Source organism: Thunnus maccoyii, chromosome 6, assembly GCF_910596095.1.
Source record: "Thunnus maccoyii chromosome 6, fThuMac1.1, whole genome shotgun sequence".
Classification (NCBI taxonomy): Eukaryota; Metazoa; Chordata; class Actinopteri; order Scombriformes; family Scombridae; genus Thunnus; species Thunnus maccoyii.
This window is the reverse complement of record NC_056538.1, coordinates 34683824-34701952: the sequence shown is the minus strand read 5'-3', so window position 1 is coordinate 34701952 and position 18129 is coordinate 34683824. Positions and strand designations below refer to the sequence as shown.

At 40.9% G+C, this 18129-nt stretch overlaps 1 protein-coding gene across 2 annotated transcripts in view; it reads right to left on the bottom strand.

Moving 5' to 3' along the window:
* Window positions 1–4231: 4231 nt before the first annotated feature.
* The window catches only part of abcg1 (ATP-binding cassette, sub-family G (WHITE), member 1), a 56661-nt gene continuing 42763 nt past the window's right edge, over window positions 4232–18129 (bottom strand). For both annotated transcript variants that reach the window (XM_042414155.1, XM_042414156.1), the window contains exons 4-15: window positions 16995–17127; window positions 16612–16662; window positions 16381–16526; window positions 16154–16277; window positions 13734–13848; window positions 13232–13377; window positions 11056–11154; window positions 10804–10972; window positions 8425–8525; window positions 6898–7056; window positions 6690–6808; window positions 4232–4889 (exon numbers count right to left, since the gene is read on the bottom strand). In XM_042414155.1, coding sequence (XP_042270089.1) covers window positions 4661–4889; window positions 6690–6808; window positions 6898–7056; window positions 8425–8525; window positions 10804–10972; window positions 11056–11154; window positions 13232–13377; window positions 13734–13848; window positions 16154–16277; window positions 16381–16526; window positions 16612–16662; window positions 16995–17127 — 1591 coding nt within the window. In that variant the 3' untranslated portion in view covers window positions 4232–4660. The remainder of the gene's footprint in view (window positions 4890–6689; window positions 6809–6897; window positions 7057–8424; window positions 8526–10803; window positions 10973–11055; window positions 11155–13231; window positions 13378–13733; window positions 13849–16153; window positions 16278–16380; window positions 16527–16611; window positions 16663–16994; window positions 17128–18129) is intronic.

Here is an 18129-nt window from a genome sequence, read left to right as displayed (position 1 = left end):
TGCCGCAACCTGAATCCAAACGCCACCATCTCTGTGAAGAAAAGGCGTTTTATAGCCGTGACTGTAAATGTGAAGTTGCTCATTTAATTTCATATTTTCAAGAATATGTAAGTATATGAGATCATATTTCTTAAAACACAGTCTTTCTCAATTAATATTGAGCCTTTGGCATCCAATAAAGCGCTCCAATGTGTGTGTGTGTGTGTGTGTGTGTGTGTGTGTGGACCAGTGAAACCAGTGCTGAGGTCTTCCCAGGCTGATTGGTCTCACTGGTTCACAGCTCCGACTGTGTAATTTGCTTCAAAGGGAATTAGTGGAAACTGTGGCTACTGTGAAGCTGCCTCGGGGACAAACATGTTGACATGATGAAATGACCTTTGACCTGAGGGACTTCATTAACGAGCTGCAGTGATGTAACTTCCTCCAGCAGCCTCTGAGCGGTTTACATCAGCTCCATCTGAGAATAGTTTGAGACAAAGTTTTTATTGATGAGTTTCACTTTACATCTTGTGTTGGGAGTTTAAACATTTTCATATTAATAATGATCAAATCATTCTTTTTAGCCTCCTTTAGCTCCTGGTTTTGTTTTTTTCTGTACATTTACTGCACAGTTCAATCTCATTAACCTCTAAACTACCAGACGTATCCGCTCAAGCTGCTGCACAAAACTCAGCTCTGAAAGATTCAAAGAAGTCAAACTGAATCTTCAAAAAAATCATAATTTTTTGAAAGCTCTAAAATATCTGACTTGTGCCTGAAAACCAAACAGACAAAGTCTGTGGTTCAGTGTATTTAAACCCAACTTTAATGGATATAATGTAATTTCATCAGCTCAGTAATTTAAACCTTCACAAGTCTTTAACATGATGTCTGTGTTGTCTGATAAAGGCCACTCCAAACAGAAACACTGAATAAATAATGAGCTTTTATAAATGACTGTCTTCATCCAAACATATGGAGTGAAAAACACAACATACATGTGCAGAGTTTAACCCTTTCATGCAAAGCGGTCACTACAGTGGACAGCTGTTCAAAAGCCGTTTTCTTATATATGCATGGGGTTTTAATGGTATAGTTGCACATCAGCCAACACAGTGGACTCTAGTGTGTCATCACATACGCTGCCATCCATTGGCCGGCCTTTGTAAGCGCAACACACTTTCTCAAAACCATAGACTGTAAAAGCTCAAAACCTAGATGGCCGCCTGCGGGCCGGAAATGCTCAACAGCTCAGGAATATCTCGTCAGTCCTTCTATAGTAACAGACCCTTGCAGGTAAATAAAATTTTGTAACATCAAGTAACAACTAACTGTTAAAATTTCCAAGTATTGATTTTATGTTGGGAGAAAATGACAATTAATCATCTGTCCACTAAGTTGGACAAACTCCTTGAAAAATGCGTTTAAACAAAAATGAGGTTCAAATATTTTTTTTCATGTCTAAAGAGGAATAAAAACACTGACTGAGGTTATCATAATTCATGCATGAAAGGGTTAAAGGAAGCTGTCGGCCTCTGAACAGAACGACAGAGTTTCAGTCACTCTGTAAGTTTGTTGAAACTACATGAAACCAAAGCAGAGCAGGTGAGTAAACAGTCAAGTTTTACCCAATTGTTGCTCAAATTTAAACAAATTTCCAGAAAATTATTGAAAGAAAACATGAATTAAAGCTTCTTTGTTGTGTGAATATCAGCAGATAAACTAATTCTCTGGTCGGTGCCGTTAAACCGTTGCAGAAGAAGAGACACAGCGAGACGACGTCATTAACAAAGAGACAGTCAAAGCTTCAACGATGGAAAGCATGATGGAAATATGACGTTTCTGTTAGTTTCATGTATTGATATGAGGAAGGTTACAGTCTCCTCATCATCGCCCCACACAGATCTGATGTTCGTCATCATTTCTGTGTTTGTATTAATGCAGAGACTAACAGCAGAAATTATGTTCTTAATGTTTTCTGATGCTGTTAAAAGTTTAGATTAAATTTTTGCAGCATCAAAACATAACATTGAATATGATTCTCCGCACACCTGAATGTATGACACACATCATCATCATCATCATCATCATCATCATCATCAGCCACATGATACCAAAGTGTTTCATGTTTCCTGATGATTTTCAGGTTGTTCAGACCAAAATAGTCATAAATAAATAAATAGTATGAGACTGAAGCATAAAATATAAAACACTTGCTGCTCCACACACACTCACACTCACACTCACACACACACTCACACTCACACTCACACACACACACACACACACTCACACACACACTCACACACTCACACACACACACACACACACACACACTCACGCACACACACACACACACACACTCACGCACACACACACACACACACACTCACTCACACACACACACACACACACACACACACTCACACACACTCACACACACACTCACACACACACTCACACACTCACACACACACACACTCACACACACACACACACACACACACACACCTGTACCTGTCCTGTCAGGTCACATCCATAGACTGTAAAAAATATGGACTGTCACATCTTGCCTGGACTTGGACTTTGTGTGTTTTGGGTCTTTTTGTGTTTTTGTGTTCTTTGGGGTTTCCTGGTTTCTGTTTAGTCCTTCTGGTCATGTGGGTTTTCTTGATGTATTTGGGTGGTGGGTTTGAACCGCCTTTTGTTGTTTGGCCTGGCGTGTTGCGTTCTTGGGTTTGGGTTCATGGTGGTTCTTGGACGGGATGGTGTGGGTTGTATTTAGAGTTTTGTGTTTTTTGGGGTTTTGGTTTTGTTGCTGTGTTTCCTCAGCCAATCACTCCCAGCCTGCCCTTGTGTCTCATCACCTGTTCCCCATTCCCTGATTAGTTTAGTCTGTATTTAAGGTCTGGTTTGAGTTGAGTCTTTGTTGGATCATTTGTTTTCTTTAGCTTGTTCTGTGCGGTTCTGTTTTGGGCTGTCCTGTCCTAACCACCTCAAGATTAAAGGTTTTCGTCTACCCTGCAATCTCTGCATGCTGGTCTCTGCAATTGCGTCCATTCCTGCTACTCAACCTGACATGGACGTCGTCACCATGACGTCACCTGTTGGTTTGAACCGCCGTTTTGAAGCCTCAAGTACAGCAGTTTGACTGTCACCATCTTAGATTTTTGGAGCCAGAAGTGACCGTATTTGAACGAAAGGGTTGAGCTGATGCTAGCTATTAGCGTGGTTAGCATGGTACTGCTAATGCTAATTTCCGCCAGCGAAAAACAGAAAAACCATTAAAACAAAATGTACCAAAAAAAACTGAAATGACACAGTTTTGTAGCAAATCCAGTTTGTTTTAATTAAATTGCTGCAAGTTTAACTTTGGTGAATTTTGACCCATTAATCGTTGCTGTTGTCCAACAACAAGTCGTCCTGACAGAGCCGACCTTTGATGGAGAAGCTATCATAGCTTATTAGCTGTATTGCTAACATCCAGTTTTATTGAAGCTCCTCTGTGGGAGTAAAACCTGTTTAGTTTACACAGTTAGGAGACAGAAGGCCATGATAATAAACTAGTAATGACTTTTAATAAACTGAACTTATTGTCCTGTTAGTAACCAAACCAATGTCAGAGGGAAGTAAACAGAACAGCAGAGAGAAAATAGATAGAGAGTGACTAGCGAGCTAGCGGTTAGCAGCTTTTCACCAACCAGCCCTGCGAGTCACTACATCACCAAACCTCTGCCAGGTTCTTTATTTCTGCGTGAGACCAGCAAGAGTTTCTGCAGCAACACACAAAGAGAGGAGACACTTTATACTTTTAATCTTAAATTCAGGGAACAAAAACAACCAAGAAACCAGGAAACACCAACAACCTATGGAGTTTTTACCTGACAGAAGTTCATGTTCTGATTTATCCTCAGTGCTGTTAATGAAATCTCTCAGTTTTTTGGGGAGTTAAAGTCTTTATTGAGGAAAGAATTCATTTTGACTTTATTCATAAACAGTCAGAGATACACCGTGTTTGATTTCACCTTTGACCTCAACAACGAGCTAAAGCAACTTAAAGGTACAGTGTGTAAAATTTAGCGGCATGTAGCAGAACAGACTCGGCAGACATGGAATAACATATTCATAAGTATGCTTTAATTAGCGTATAATCACCTGAAAATAAGAACTGTTGTGTTTTCGTTACCTTAGAATGAGCCTTTATATCTACAGAGGGAGCGGGTCCTCCTCCACGGAGCCGCCATGTTTCTACGGTAGCCCAGAACGGACAAACCAAACACTGGTTCTAGAGAGGGCCTCTTACCTCACTGCCGGATGAAACTGAATCCTACACACTAGTCCTTTTAATCTGGTCTCAGGCTCTTTAAAACCTGATCCAGATTTGAATAAACAGAGTCCGCCCACTCGTCCTGACTGGATTCTCATGTATGTTCAGTCGGTGTGAATCACGTGTTCTGCAGCTGCTGTCAGACAGTTATTAAACCGGCAGGAACCAGGAGACCAGCTCCTGTCCCCGCAGGACCGGACGAGTCCTCGCCGCCTCAAATCTAAACTGAACTGCTGATCTCCTCAAACAGCGAGCCAAAGTAGATTCATGCGTTCACATGTAGACAAACTACACGGCTACACGCTAACTTTGGCCTAAAAGCCTCTCAGATCTCCTCCTGGTCCTAGTCCTGGTCTACCTCTCAGCGCTGATCTTGTACCGGAGGACAAAGTACGCGATGAGCCGCAGAGAGAAGAAGAATATGGCGAGGACGATGAAGTCCAGGTAGAGTTTGGCGTCCAGCATGTCCAGTTCCTTCAGGATGGCGTCTGACTTCTGGAAGTGGCAGGTGTCGTGTTGGTCGCAGTGAAGATCCTCTCGGTCCAGACCGTAGATGGACAGGATGACGCCCTCGAAGCCATATCTGAAACACAGGAAGTATTTTTAGAATACAATAGAAAGCCTTTACTGTCATCGCACATTTCCTGCACAACTAAATTTGCTTGGCAGCCCTGAACCAGTGACAAACTTCACATCAAAGTCTAAAAAAGATATAAAAACAGTAAAATTAAATTTAAGTATAAAAAGTAGCGGCACGGTTTTTTCGGCTTATAATATTATGCCTGTAATTAGTAAACGCGGACACTGCATGTACTGCACATGGACATTTATGGCGTGACTTTTCCACTAGGTGGGGCTGCAGCCCTACAGTAGCTCTTTCTTCAGGATACCAAATACTACACCACACTAGTCTAATCCTAATTTCATCAGGAGGCAGTTTCTCTTTTGGATGATGTTTGAGGGAATGATTTTATCTGGAATTTTAGATTTTGAGTTTAGATGTTGTATAGATGCTAATGTCAGTCCGTTGGTATCTCAACAACTATTCTATGGATTACTGTGACATTTGGTTCAGACATTCATGTTCCCCTCAGGATGAATCCTACTGAGTTTGGTGATCCTCTTTTTCCTTTAGCGCCAACATGAAGTCAAAAATAATGACGTTCCCATCAGCCTCTGCTGTACTTTGTGTTTGGTGCTAAAAAGCAAATGTCAGCATGCAAAAAACAAACATGGAGAACATGGTAAACACAACAAAAATGAGCATGCCTACCTGCCTAACCAGCACCAGTCACCCCCATTATTTACAGCCTTCAGGCCAACAGTCTCAGGAAGAGCTTCTGTCACTGAACCATTATAAAAGATTTACCCGCCTACTGGAAACACAAAAGATGTACTTAATTGTCTGAGTGATTTTACTTTGAATCAGAACGCAGTAGGCTAATAGTTTCCATTGATGTTGAAAACTTCTGGTTGCGTTCCCCATGAAGAAGCTCTGAACTCTGCTGCCTGATACCCGAGAGAGAAACAACACAAAGTCCTCCTGATGCTGTCAGAGCTGCTACACCTTGTTCTCAGTCACAACTATATCCAATATGAATCTAAGTGGTCAGCTTTACACATCAGAGTTGTGTCAATGCAAACCAAGCATTCCCTGCTTTACAGCTTCAAATTAAAAGCTTCTCAAAGACTAACTAATGGGAGCCTTTTATTGTGAAGAATTTATAAGAAGTAAAAATGTGTTCCTCACTGAATTAGCCGAGCTTCATTAGCGGTGCTAAAAACCGGTTGAAAAAACAACATACGGAGCTGTTTGTTCAGCGGATCAGTTAGAAATAATGCATAGAGGAAGAGTACAAGCAGCAACAGCCACAGTGATGATGATGTTTTATGAAGAGCTGCAGACGACCAGCACACCTCCAACAGGTAAACCTCTTATTTTACTTTGCTGTGCTGTGTAATGGTGTCGTGGCTCGGCGTTACTACTCCTACAGCGGAGCAGGGAACTCATGCACTGTGCACGTAGCAGATGTCCATATAAAGAAATCCGTCACGAACTGACGTCAGATCGGGCTGAAAGTAGAAAAAACCGCTGCAAACCGAGCGTTCAGAGCAGCATGAGGATTACTGCTACATACGTTTACCTTGTTATTTGACACGTCAGCCACTTTTAACATGAACATCTGACATTGTGACATTATATATATGTCTGAAAATAAGGAAAAGCATAATACGTCCCCTTTAATTATCTTTTGAACTGACATCATTATCACTGGGTAAACGGTCGATATTTAAAGGTAAAAAGTGAGAGATTCAGTTTCACGCTAACAAACAAAAACAACGTCTTCCGTGACGTCATTATTTCATCAAATAGCGCCCCCACCTGACGTAGGAGATGTAGGACATCCACTGCAGGTACCAGGGGATGGTGTCGAAGCTGACGAAGAACCCGGAGAACAGCAGAACCGGGATCGCTGTGACCGGACCCACAAACGTCGCCACCTGCAGGAAATAAACACACCTGAGTGAGCGAAGAATCCGGCAGCGACAGGAAGTGAGGTCACTCAGCCTGAAGGAGCTTCCTGTCTGACCTGCAGAGAGGTGGAGGCGGCGCCGATCAGCAGACCCAGACTCTGAGCCACCAGAGACGTCAGGACACCCAGAGACAGGAAGAGGAAGAAGCGAGCGGCGTCCGGCGGCTGAGCCGTCATCCAGTACACGATACTGCAGTACACCAGCGGGAATACTACCTGCACACAGCACATGCAGTACGTTTACTGGTAACGCTTTATTTTACAGCTCCTTTCACTTTATACTATTTTCCTGGAAATTCTCGGAGTAGTTTGCAGGTATTTAACGGTTGATTTCTAGGACAGTTTGGTACGAATTACAAAAAAAAACTGAAAAAGTGTTAAACTGGTTTAGTTGTTAAGTGCTGATTCATTATATTTGGGTTCATATTTGTTCATTTGCAAAAAATCTTAGTAAATTAGACTCTTAACAATTCTATAACTGACAGGAAATACTTCAAATAATCAGTATGTAGTTTTGTATGTCAAACTACATTTTAGCATATTAGGTTGTTTCTTAAAGATTTCATATATACACAAAGACACATGTTCACATAAATACAGTTTTACCTTCATACACTCAGATATACATGAATTCAAAGTAAACAAACACATGTAGAGGAAAAAGTTTCAACACTGAAGTCATGAAGTTACAGATGTTTGTTTCAGATGTTTTTAACCCTTCGTGTTCCTTTAATCTGAACAAACACTGTAAACATATCAGACTCCTGAATATCTTCAGATGTTTGTTCAGAATCATCTCTGAAAGTTTTTACACTACGTCCAAAAAAACTCTGTGACATCACAACTCGATAATAATCAGAATGACGTCACTTAACATATTGATCCTTGCTAGCTGATACAGAACAATCAGAGTGATCAAATCAATGGAAATCAGTACATGCTTTGACATCATTAAGACTCAGAATGTCCCATAAACATGGTTCTTATATCCTTGCAGCCCTGACAGTCTCCTCTATAAATTCACATATTATTATATATGATTCATTCAGATATGCAGATTTCATCCTCAGGATGTTTCTATGACAGGATGTGATTTTCTCATTATAGAGTGTTTAAATCTTTTATAAATAAAATAAATTTTTATTGTGCAGATAAATAAATAAACATAGTTTCCTTACAGCATGATGAAAATGGTTTATTAGTAAATGTCATTAGAAGATTTAACTTGTGTATTAATTTGCTTTTTATTTACCTCTAAACACAAATCCTTTACTTTAAAAATATAGCTGTTTCCTGCATTTCTGTTTTCTATATTTTAAATAAAAGTGCAGAAAAAAAAAAAAATATATATATATATAAAAATACATATATATATATATAATTAAATGTTTAATATTTCAAACAGCAGCTGTCAGAGAACACGTCGTAAGTTCCTCATCATGTTTGACAAACACAACCTCTGACCTCTGAATATCTAATTAACACTAAACAGTTTCTACAGCAACATGTTATCATGTGATCATGTGATCCGTCTGATCATGTGATCCGTCTGCAGCTGACAGCTGATCAGCACTCTGATGTTACCTGGAAGGGGACGTCGGCCATGGTCTTGGCCAGGTAATAAGCCTTCAGACTGTACCAGTAGTTCAGGTGTTCCCTCAGAAAAACTCCCATCTCCAGAGGAACTGCAGCACAAACACAGTCAACATATGGATCAATAAACAATTTATTATTATTATTATTATTATTAATAATAATAATAATAATAATAATATATGGTTTTAACTGTTTTTCAACATGTTTCTTAAACTTCAAATTTGGATCCAGTGTCACACCAAGATATTTAAAATCAGTAACTGTGTCAGTCTTTTCACCTTTGATGAGAATATCAGCGTTATGAGGTTGTACCATAGTCTTAGAGAAAAACATACCTTTTGTCTTGTTTACATTTAGACTCAGACATGATTGATCAATCAATGTTTGATCCTTTCCAATGCAATTGTTAGCTTAGCAGCAGCTAACTCAGCTGTTTTTGCATGTGTGTACAAACCGGGGTCATCTGCATACATTTGTAGTTCTGCATCATGACACTGTTGAGGGAGATCATTAATATATAGGCTAAATAATAGGGGACCTAACACTGACCCTTGTGGAACACCATTGTGCACTTCATGTTACTGGACAGTGTGTCACCAACTTTAACACTTTGTCTCCTATTAGATAAATATGAAGACATCCATGCCAGTGCTCCAGATGAGAAGTTACATTTAGAGAGTTTTGATATTAAAACATCATGATTGACTGTGTCGAATGCTTTACGCAGATCTAAAAATACAGCACCGACTACTCCTCCTTTGTCAAGTCTTGATTTAATTTGCTCTATTAAGTGCAAGGCAGCAGTTCAGTGGAATGATCTGCTCTAAAGCCAAATTGCAAACAATGTAGACCAGAATATTAATAAAGCTGCAGGTGTATAGATAAATATATTAATAATGCTACAGACGTATAGATAAATATATTAATAAAGCTACAGACATATAGATAAATATATTAATAAAGCTACAGACGTATAGATAAGGATATTATTAAAGCTACAGACGTATAGATAAATATATTAATAAAGCTACAGACGTATAGATAAGGATATTATTAAAGCTACAGACGTATAGATAAATATATTAATAAAGCTGCAGGTGTATAGATAAATATATTAATAAAGCTACAGACGTATAGATAAATATATTAATAAAGCTACAGGTGTATAGATAAATATATTAATAAAGCTACAGGTGTATAGATAAATATATTAATAAAGCTACAGGTGTATAGATAAATATATTAATAAAGCTACAGACGTATAGATAAATATATTAATAAAGCTACAGACATATAGATAAATATATTAATAAAGCTACAGACGTATAGATAAGGATATTATTAAAGCTACAGACGTATAGATAAATATATTAATAAAGCTATAGATGTATAGATAAATATATTAATAAAGCTACAGACGTATAGATAAGGATATTATTAAAGCTACAGGTGTATAAATAAATATATTAATAAAGCTGCAGGTGTATAGATAAATATATTAATAAAGCTGCAGGTGTATAGATAAATATATTAATAAAGCTACAGACATATAGATAAATATATTAATAAAGCTACAGACGTATAGATAAATATATTAATAAAGCTATAGATTTATAGATAAATATATTAATAAAGCTGCAGGTGTATAGATAAATATATTAATAAAGCTACAGACATATAGATAAATATATTAATAAAGCTACAGATGTATAGATAAATATATTAATAAAACTACAGACGTATAGATAAATATATTAATAAAGCTACAGGTGTATAGATAAATATATTAATAAAACTACAGACGTATAGATAAATATATTAATAAAGCTACAGGTGTATAGATAAATATATTAATAAAACTACAGACGTATAGGTAAATATATTAATAAAGCTACAGATGTATAGATAAATATATTAATAAAGCTGCAGGTGTATAGATAAATATATTAATAAAGCTGCAGGTGTATAGATAAATATATTAATAAAGCTGCAGGTGTATAGATAAATATATTAATAAAGCTGCAGGTGTATAGATAAATATATTAATAAAGCTACAGATGTATAGATAAATATATTAATAAAGCTGCAGGTGTATAGATAAATATATTAATAAAGCTACAGGTGTATAGATAAATATATTAATAAAGCTACAGATGTATAGATAAATATATTAATAAAGCTATAGATGTATAGATAAATATATTAATAAAGCTACAGACGTATAGAAAAATATATTAATAAAGCTACAGACGTATAGATAAATATATTAATAAAGCTACAGACGTATAGATAAATATATTAATAAAGCTATAGATGTATAGATAAATATATTAATAAAGCTACAGGTGTGACGAGCAGCAGACTCACAGGTGAGCACGGTGGGCATCAGAGCGGCGAACATGAGGAACAACATGGAGAAGAAGAGGAACCCAGAGTTACTGAGAACCTTCTTGGCCTCGTTCCCGATACCCAGGTACAGCAGACCAATCAGAACGCCGATCCCGATGTGGGAGGAGATTCTCAGATGAGTCAGCACCTGGTGGACCAATCAGAACAGGGGACAGTGAGCGAACGGCCTGCAGTGACTGAAGGAGTCCACCAGGTGTCACTGCGTCTCACCGAGTCTCTGAGGATGCTGAGGAACGTTCTTCTGAACAGGATGCAGAACTGAGTCATACAGCTGGCTGAGAAACTGTGGCAACCCTCAGAGGACGACTCCTGACAGGCAGACAGACAGGTGGAGAGAGAGACAGGTGGAGAGACAGACAGGTGGAGAGACAGACAGACAGGTGGAGAGACAGACAGGTGGAGAGACAGACAAGTGGAGAGAGAGACAGGTGGAGAGAGACGGACAGGTGGAGAGAGAGACAGGTGGAGAGAGACGGACAGGTGGAGAGAGAGACAGACAGGTAGAGAGAGAGACAGGTAGAGAGACAGACAGACAGGTGGAGAGAGACAGACAGGTGGAGAGACAGACAGAGAGGTGGAGAGAGACAGACAGGTGGAGAGACAGACAGGTGGAGAGAGACAGACAGGTGGAGAGAGACAGACAGGTGGAGAGAGAGACAAACAGGTGTAGAGAGAGACAGACAGGTGGAGAGACAGACAGGTAGAGAGACAGACAGACAGGTGGAGAGAGACAGACAGACAGGTAGAGAGACAGACAGGTAGAGAGACAGACAGACAGGTGGAGAGAGACAGACAGGTGGAGAGACAGACAGAGAGGTGGAGAGAGACAGACAGGTGGAGAGACAGACAGGTGGAGAGAGACAGACAGGTGGAGAGAGAGACAAACAGGTGTAGAGAGAGACAGACAGGTGGAGAGACAGACAGACAGGTGGAGAGACAGACAGGTGGAGAGACAGACAGGTGGAGAGAGAGACAGACAGGTGGAGAGACAGACAGGTGGAGAGACAGACAGGTGTAGAGAGAGACCGGTGGAGAGACAGACAGACAGGTGGAGAGACAGGCAGGTGGAGAGAGACAGACAGGTGGAAAGAGAGACAGACATGTGGAGAGAGAGACAGGTGGAGAGACAGACAGGTGTAGAGAGAGACAGACAGGTGGAGAGACAGACAGGTGGAGAGAGACAGACGGGTGGAGAGAGAGACAGACATGTGGAGAGAGAGACAGGTGGAGAGACAGGCAGGTGGAGAGAGACAGACATGTGGAGAGAGACAGACAGGTGGAGAGAGACAGACAGGTGGAGAGAGAGACAGACAGGTAGAGAGACAGACATGTGGAGAGAGACAGACGGGTGGAGAGAGAGACAGACATGTGGAGAGAGACAGACAGGTGGAGAGACAGACAGGTGGAGAGAGACAGACAGGTGGAGAGAGAGACAGACAGGTGGAGAGAGACAGACAGGTGGAGAGAGACAGACAGGTGGAGAGAGAGACAGACAGGTGGAGAGAGACAGACAGGTGGAGAGAGACAGACAGGTGGAGAGAGAGACAGACAGGTGGAGAGACAGACAGGTGAACGAATGAAGTCACACAGCTTTGTACCAAGTTAAGTGATAAATAATAATAATACACGTATTATTATTATTATTATATAGTTTTTGTGATTTTTTTCTGCAATACTCCCTGTATTGTTATTGTTATTGTTATTGTTATTGTATTTGTATATTACTGCGTTGTTAATAAAGTTCTTTTTATAAAAAGCTCATTTTGATGTGTTGATCATATGTATATATATCATGTGTGACAGTCTCATCAGTTTCTGCCTCATTAATCAATGAAATGTTAAAGATTGATATTCAGTTTCTTAGAGCTCTCTTCAGTTTGCTCATTTTTATCGATCAAAAGTCCAAAACTTAAAGATTTACAAAATATGACTAAAATATGTTGAAGAAAAACAGCAAAACTTCACTTTTAAGACGCTGGAAGCAGAGAAAGTTTTAGCATTTAAGGTTGAAATATTATTCCAGGAAAAGGAAAGAGAGTGTGAACATGTGACCGGTTTGTTTCAGTGTGTAAACTTCTTAAACTGATAAATATTTCAGCAGTTTTTCTCTCTTATTCAGCTGGAAAATGACTGAAATGATTAATTGATGATCAAAATATTTGCAGAGTGATCGACTAACGTTGCAGCTCCAGTAAAATCTGAAGCTGATCAATAAAAGGAGTAAAAAGTCAAATATTTCCTCTAAAATGTTGTGAAGTAGAAGTTTAAAGTAGGACAAATACTCACTTGAGTAAAGTACAAGAACTTCAAATCTGTATTTAAGTACTTGAGTAAAGTTATGTAGTTCGATTAATCAAACAGACGTGTGTGTGTTTGTTTGTTTCACCTCCTCAGCTCGCTGCCACAGGAGCGGGTGGAGGTTAGTGTCTCCGTTCAGCTCTGTCTGATAATCCTTCTCACACTTCCTGTCCTGCACGGCTCTCACCAGACGCACCATCTGATCCCCGTACTCCCCCGACGCCACCTCCATCACTGACACGCAAACCAGAAGTCATGTGACCATTTTACAGAAACACAATAAAACATGGAGCTGCAGCTCCTCTGATGTCCACCAGATGCTGCTGTGATCAAAACTCACTGATCTTCTTCTACTGACACAACAAATGTCCTGTTAAAGTTTAACTGTCAATACAACACACACACGCACACACATGCACTAGTTGTGATGTCACACATCCTGCCCGTAGACCCGCCCCTTTAAATCTGGTTTTCACTGAGCTCAGAGAAACTTTCCCCCTTCAGCAGATGAATGAAAACAAACTGCAGAGACGAGAACAAACATCCAGCTGAAGGAAGAAGAACAAACGTGTTTTTGAGCGTTTTCTTACCGAAGTCGGCGGGGTTGTGGTAGGTGGGGCAGTTGAGACCGAGGTCTCGCAGGTAGGGAACCAGACTGGAGACTTTTCCTCTGTAGATACACTGACCCTGACTCAGCACGTACAGCTGAAACACACAAACACATTCAGGCTCTGTGATTGGCTCACCTGCAGCTTCTTTTCACTCTGCTGCTAAACATGCAGATGAGCTGCATGCTGATTGGTTTAAAGTGTAGCATCATGTGACTGTCAGAGACAGATAAAGCTGATTAGCTGTGCTGTTGTGATCACTGATGATTGATTGTGATCATGATTGGTCGGATACACTCAGTGGTGGGAAGTATCTCAGGTACTGTAATGAAGTACAACTTTGAGGTACTTGTACTTTACTTGAGTATTTCCATGTGATGCTACTTTATACTTTCTACTCCACTACATTTATTTGACAGCTTTAGTTACTTTTCAGATGATTCAGAAGATTTTACATAAAATAACATACGTTTATAAATATACTTGAAAATTAAACCAGCGGTTCAAACTTCTTGGCTTTTTACAGTAAATCAGTGTTTGTGTCTCTTTGTTTCAGATGTTTCTGAGTTGTTCACAGTTCCACCAAAGAGACGTTTTCCTTCACATGGTTTCAAATAAATAACTGTTTGAGGCCCAAAGATGTAAAACTCACCAATATTTGACAAAAAATGTATGTAGCAGAACTTTGTTTTTCTTCTTTCCTTCCCAATCTATCATCTCAACACCCCTCAGACCCTAACCCCCTAACCCCCTAACCCTGACCCTAACCCTAACCCCCTAACCCTAACCCTGACCCTAACCCTGACCCTAACCCTAACCCTAACCCTAACCCCAACCCTAACCCTTACCCTAACCCTAACCCTAACCCTGACCCTAACCCCCTAACCCTAACCCTAACTCTAACCCTGACCCTAACCCTAACCCTGACCCTAACCCCCTAACCCTAACCCTAACCCTAACCCCAACCCTAACCCTGACCCTAACCCCCTAACCCTAACCCTGACCCTAACCCTGATCCTAACCCTGACCCTGACCCTAACCCCCTAACCCCGACCCTAACCCTGACCCTAAACCCCTAACCCTAACTCTGACCCTAACCCTGACCCTAACCCCCTAACCCCAACCCTAACCCTGATCCTAACCCTGATCCTAACCCTAACCCTGACCCTAACCCTGATCCTAACCCTAACCCTGACCCTAACCCTGATCCTAACCCTAACTCTGACCCTAACCCTAACCCTGACCCTAACCCTAACCCTGATCCTAACCCTAACTCTGACCCTAACCCTAACCCTGACCCTAACCCCTAACCCTGACCCTAACCCTAACCCTGACCCTAACCCCAACCCCCTAACCCTGATCCTAACCCTAACCCTGACCCTAACCCTAACCTTAACCCTGATCCTAACCCTAACTCTGACCCTGATCCTAACCCTAACTCTGACCCTAACCCTGATCCTGATCCTAACCCTAACCCTAACCCTGACCCTAACCCCTAACCCTGACCCTAACCCTGACCCTAACCCTGATCCTAACCCTAACCCTGACCCTAACCCTGACCCTAACCCTGATCCTAACCCTAACCCTGACCCTAACCCTGACCCTAACCCTGACCCTAACCCTGATCCTAACCCTAACCCTGACCCTAACCCTGACCCTAACCCTGATCCTAACCCTAACCCTAACCCTGACCCTAACCCCCTAACCCTGACCCTAACCCTGACCCTAACCCTGACCCTAACCCTAACCCTGACCCTAACCCTGACCCTAACCCTGACCCTAACCCCCTAACCCTGATCCTAACCCTAACCCTGACCCTAACCCTAACCTTAACCCTGATCCTAACCCTAACTCTGACCCTAACTCTGACTCTCAGAGTTCAAACCGGCTCCACCTCCAGCAGCTGCAACAATGACAGGCTGTTTTTGCACTGACTCATCAGTATTCAGTATCAGTCACAGCCCGATTCTCTGCAAAACCAGTACTTATACTTAAATACTAAAGTAAGTTTGGCTGCTAATACTTCTGTACTTTTACTTAAGTAGGATTTTTATACTACCACTTTTACCTCAGTAAAGGATCTGAGTATTTCTTCCACCACTGGCTGCAGGTAGCTGCTGCTCTTCTCTTTCAGACACGTTTTAACATCACATTTGTTCACATTTAGTTAAATCCATTTAAAGTCGTATGAATCAGTTGTCAGCAGCTGCAGTGTAACATGATGTTCAGACAACCATCACTGATCACTGTGATACTGAAGGAAACTCAAACATGATGGGCAGGTTCTGCAGCCTCGTTTTTCTCTGTTTCTAAGCAGATTTATGGAGGTTTATCGGTGATTATGTCAGAGATAAGGATCCTCAGGAAGTGTGAGTCACACTGAATAATATCAAATTGATCACCTTGTCGAAGAGCTCGAACAGTTTGGCGCTGGGCTGGTGGATGGTGCAGATGACGGTGCGTCCTCCCTGAGCCAGAGCCTTCAGCAGAGACACCACCTGGAAACAGGACGAGCTGTCCAAACCACTGAGACACAGACACAGTTAACTGGTTTTTGATTGATTGAACACTAATAACACTTATAGGCTATGATCTGTCTCCAGACGACCTCTGTGACGAGTTTTCTGACCTGGTGGGTTCGTCGAAGAACATGACCGGTGGGTTGTTGACGAGCTCCAGAGCGATGGCGAGTCTCTTCCTCTGACCCCCCGACAGGTGAGACGTTCTGGTTTTCGCACAGTCTAGTAAACCCAGAGCCATCAGGATCTCCTGGACCTGAACACACACAGACACACCAGACCTGCTGCTTCAGCCTCCAACAGCAGTGACACCAGGAGTTAGTCAGGGGTCGTCCACTCACCATCTCCCTGCGAGCCTCCACCTTCTCCTGCAGCTTCAGGTTGGCCGAAACCTGCAGAAACAACAACAACAACAACAACAACAGATCAATAATGTTTCCTGTTCGCTGTCCAATAAATAATATGAAAATAATGCTACATAAAGTGCAGGTGAGCCTGTTGCAGAAGCGAACACTGATGTTGGCGCGATAAACCATAAAACTGATGCTGATATACCAAAATATACACATCACATAGAGAAACTAAAATACATTTCATCCTGTATTTTATTAAGGTTTAGTTTGTTGTTTAATAATTTTTCATAAATCATCAAATACAAGAATTCTACAGGTTGAGTTGTACTGAATGAATGAATGAGTGAGTGAGTGAATGAGTGAATGAGTACCATCATGGCTTCCTGCACGGTCAGGTGAGGCAGCAGCATGTCGTCCTGCATGATGTAACAGGAAACCTTCCTGAAGGAGCGCAGGTCTCTGGGCTGACTGTTGATCAGGATCTCCCCCTTCATTCCCGTCTCCCTGTAACACAGAACCAGAACCATCCAGAACCAGAACCATCCAGAACCAGAACCATCCAGAACAAGAGCCAAACAGAACCAGAACCATCCAGAACCAGAAACATCCAGAACAAGAGCCAAACAGAACCAGAACCATCCAGAACCAGAACCATCCAGAACAAGAGCCAAACAGAACCAGAACCATCCAGAACAAGAGCCAAACAGAACCAGAACCATCCAGAACCACATCCATACAGAACTAAATTCTCTCTCCGTGCAAAATACCTTTTTCAACTCTTTACCTCAACAAGAGAACATTTTTCATTGCCAGAATTGTCCGTATCTACATTTAACTATTGTAATTATGTTACTTTGTACTCGTATATAATATAATAAACTGTATATAAAGCAATGACTGTACGCACGTACATACATACGTACATACACATGTACATATGTATGTACGTATGTATGTGTGTATGTATGTATGTATGTACGTATATATGTGTTGGGGCCTGGGATCTGTGTTTGTTACACAAGCAACCGACACATTCTGGCATCCTCAGTTGTCTGTATATGCAGGCTTACACAAGGAACCAGGTGAAAAGCAAAAAAGGATTAAACAAGCATTATAGTTCACCTAAGTTTAGAAGAATGTGGCAGTCATTTAAAATGACTACTGTGGGTATTTAGCAGCCTGACAGCAGAAGGAATGAAGGACTTAGAGCCGCGGTTTGTTCTCCTGCATTAAACGCTGGCCTGACAGCATTACAGTGATGGGCTGATAATTCCTTTTGCTCTCTGGGCCTCATGTTTCTTCCAGAAGGAGCACAAGTCTCTTGCTGGACTCCAACTATCTCAGAACAGACCTTAACAGACAACCCAGTAAACCAGCAAATAACTGAAAAAAAAAGACTTTCAATGAATGATTGATAAAAATTCCATAAAATAAGTGTAACAGACATTAAAAGAGTTATGCTTCCGCATTAAGTGAGTTTGTTGACTTAACAACTGACTCTGTGTT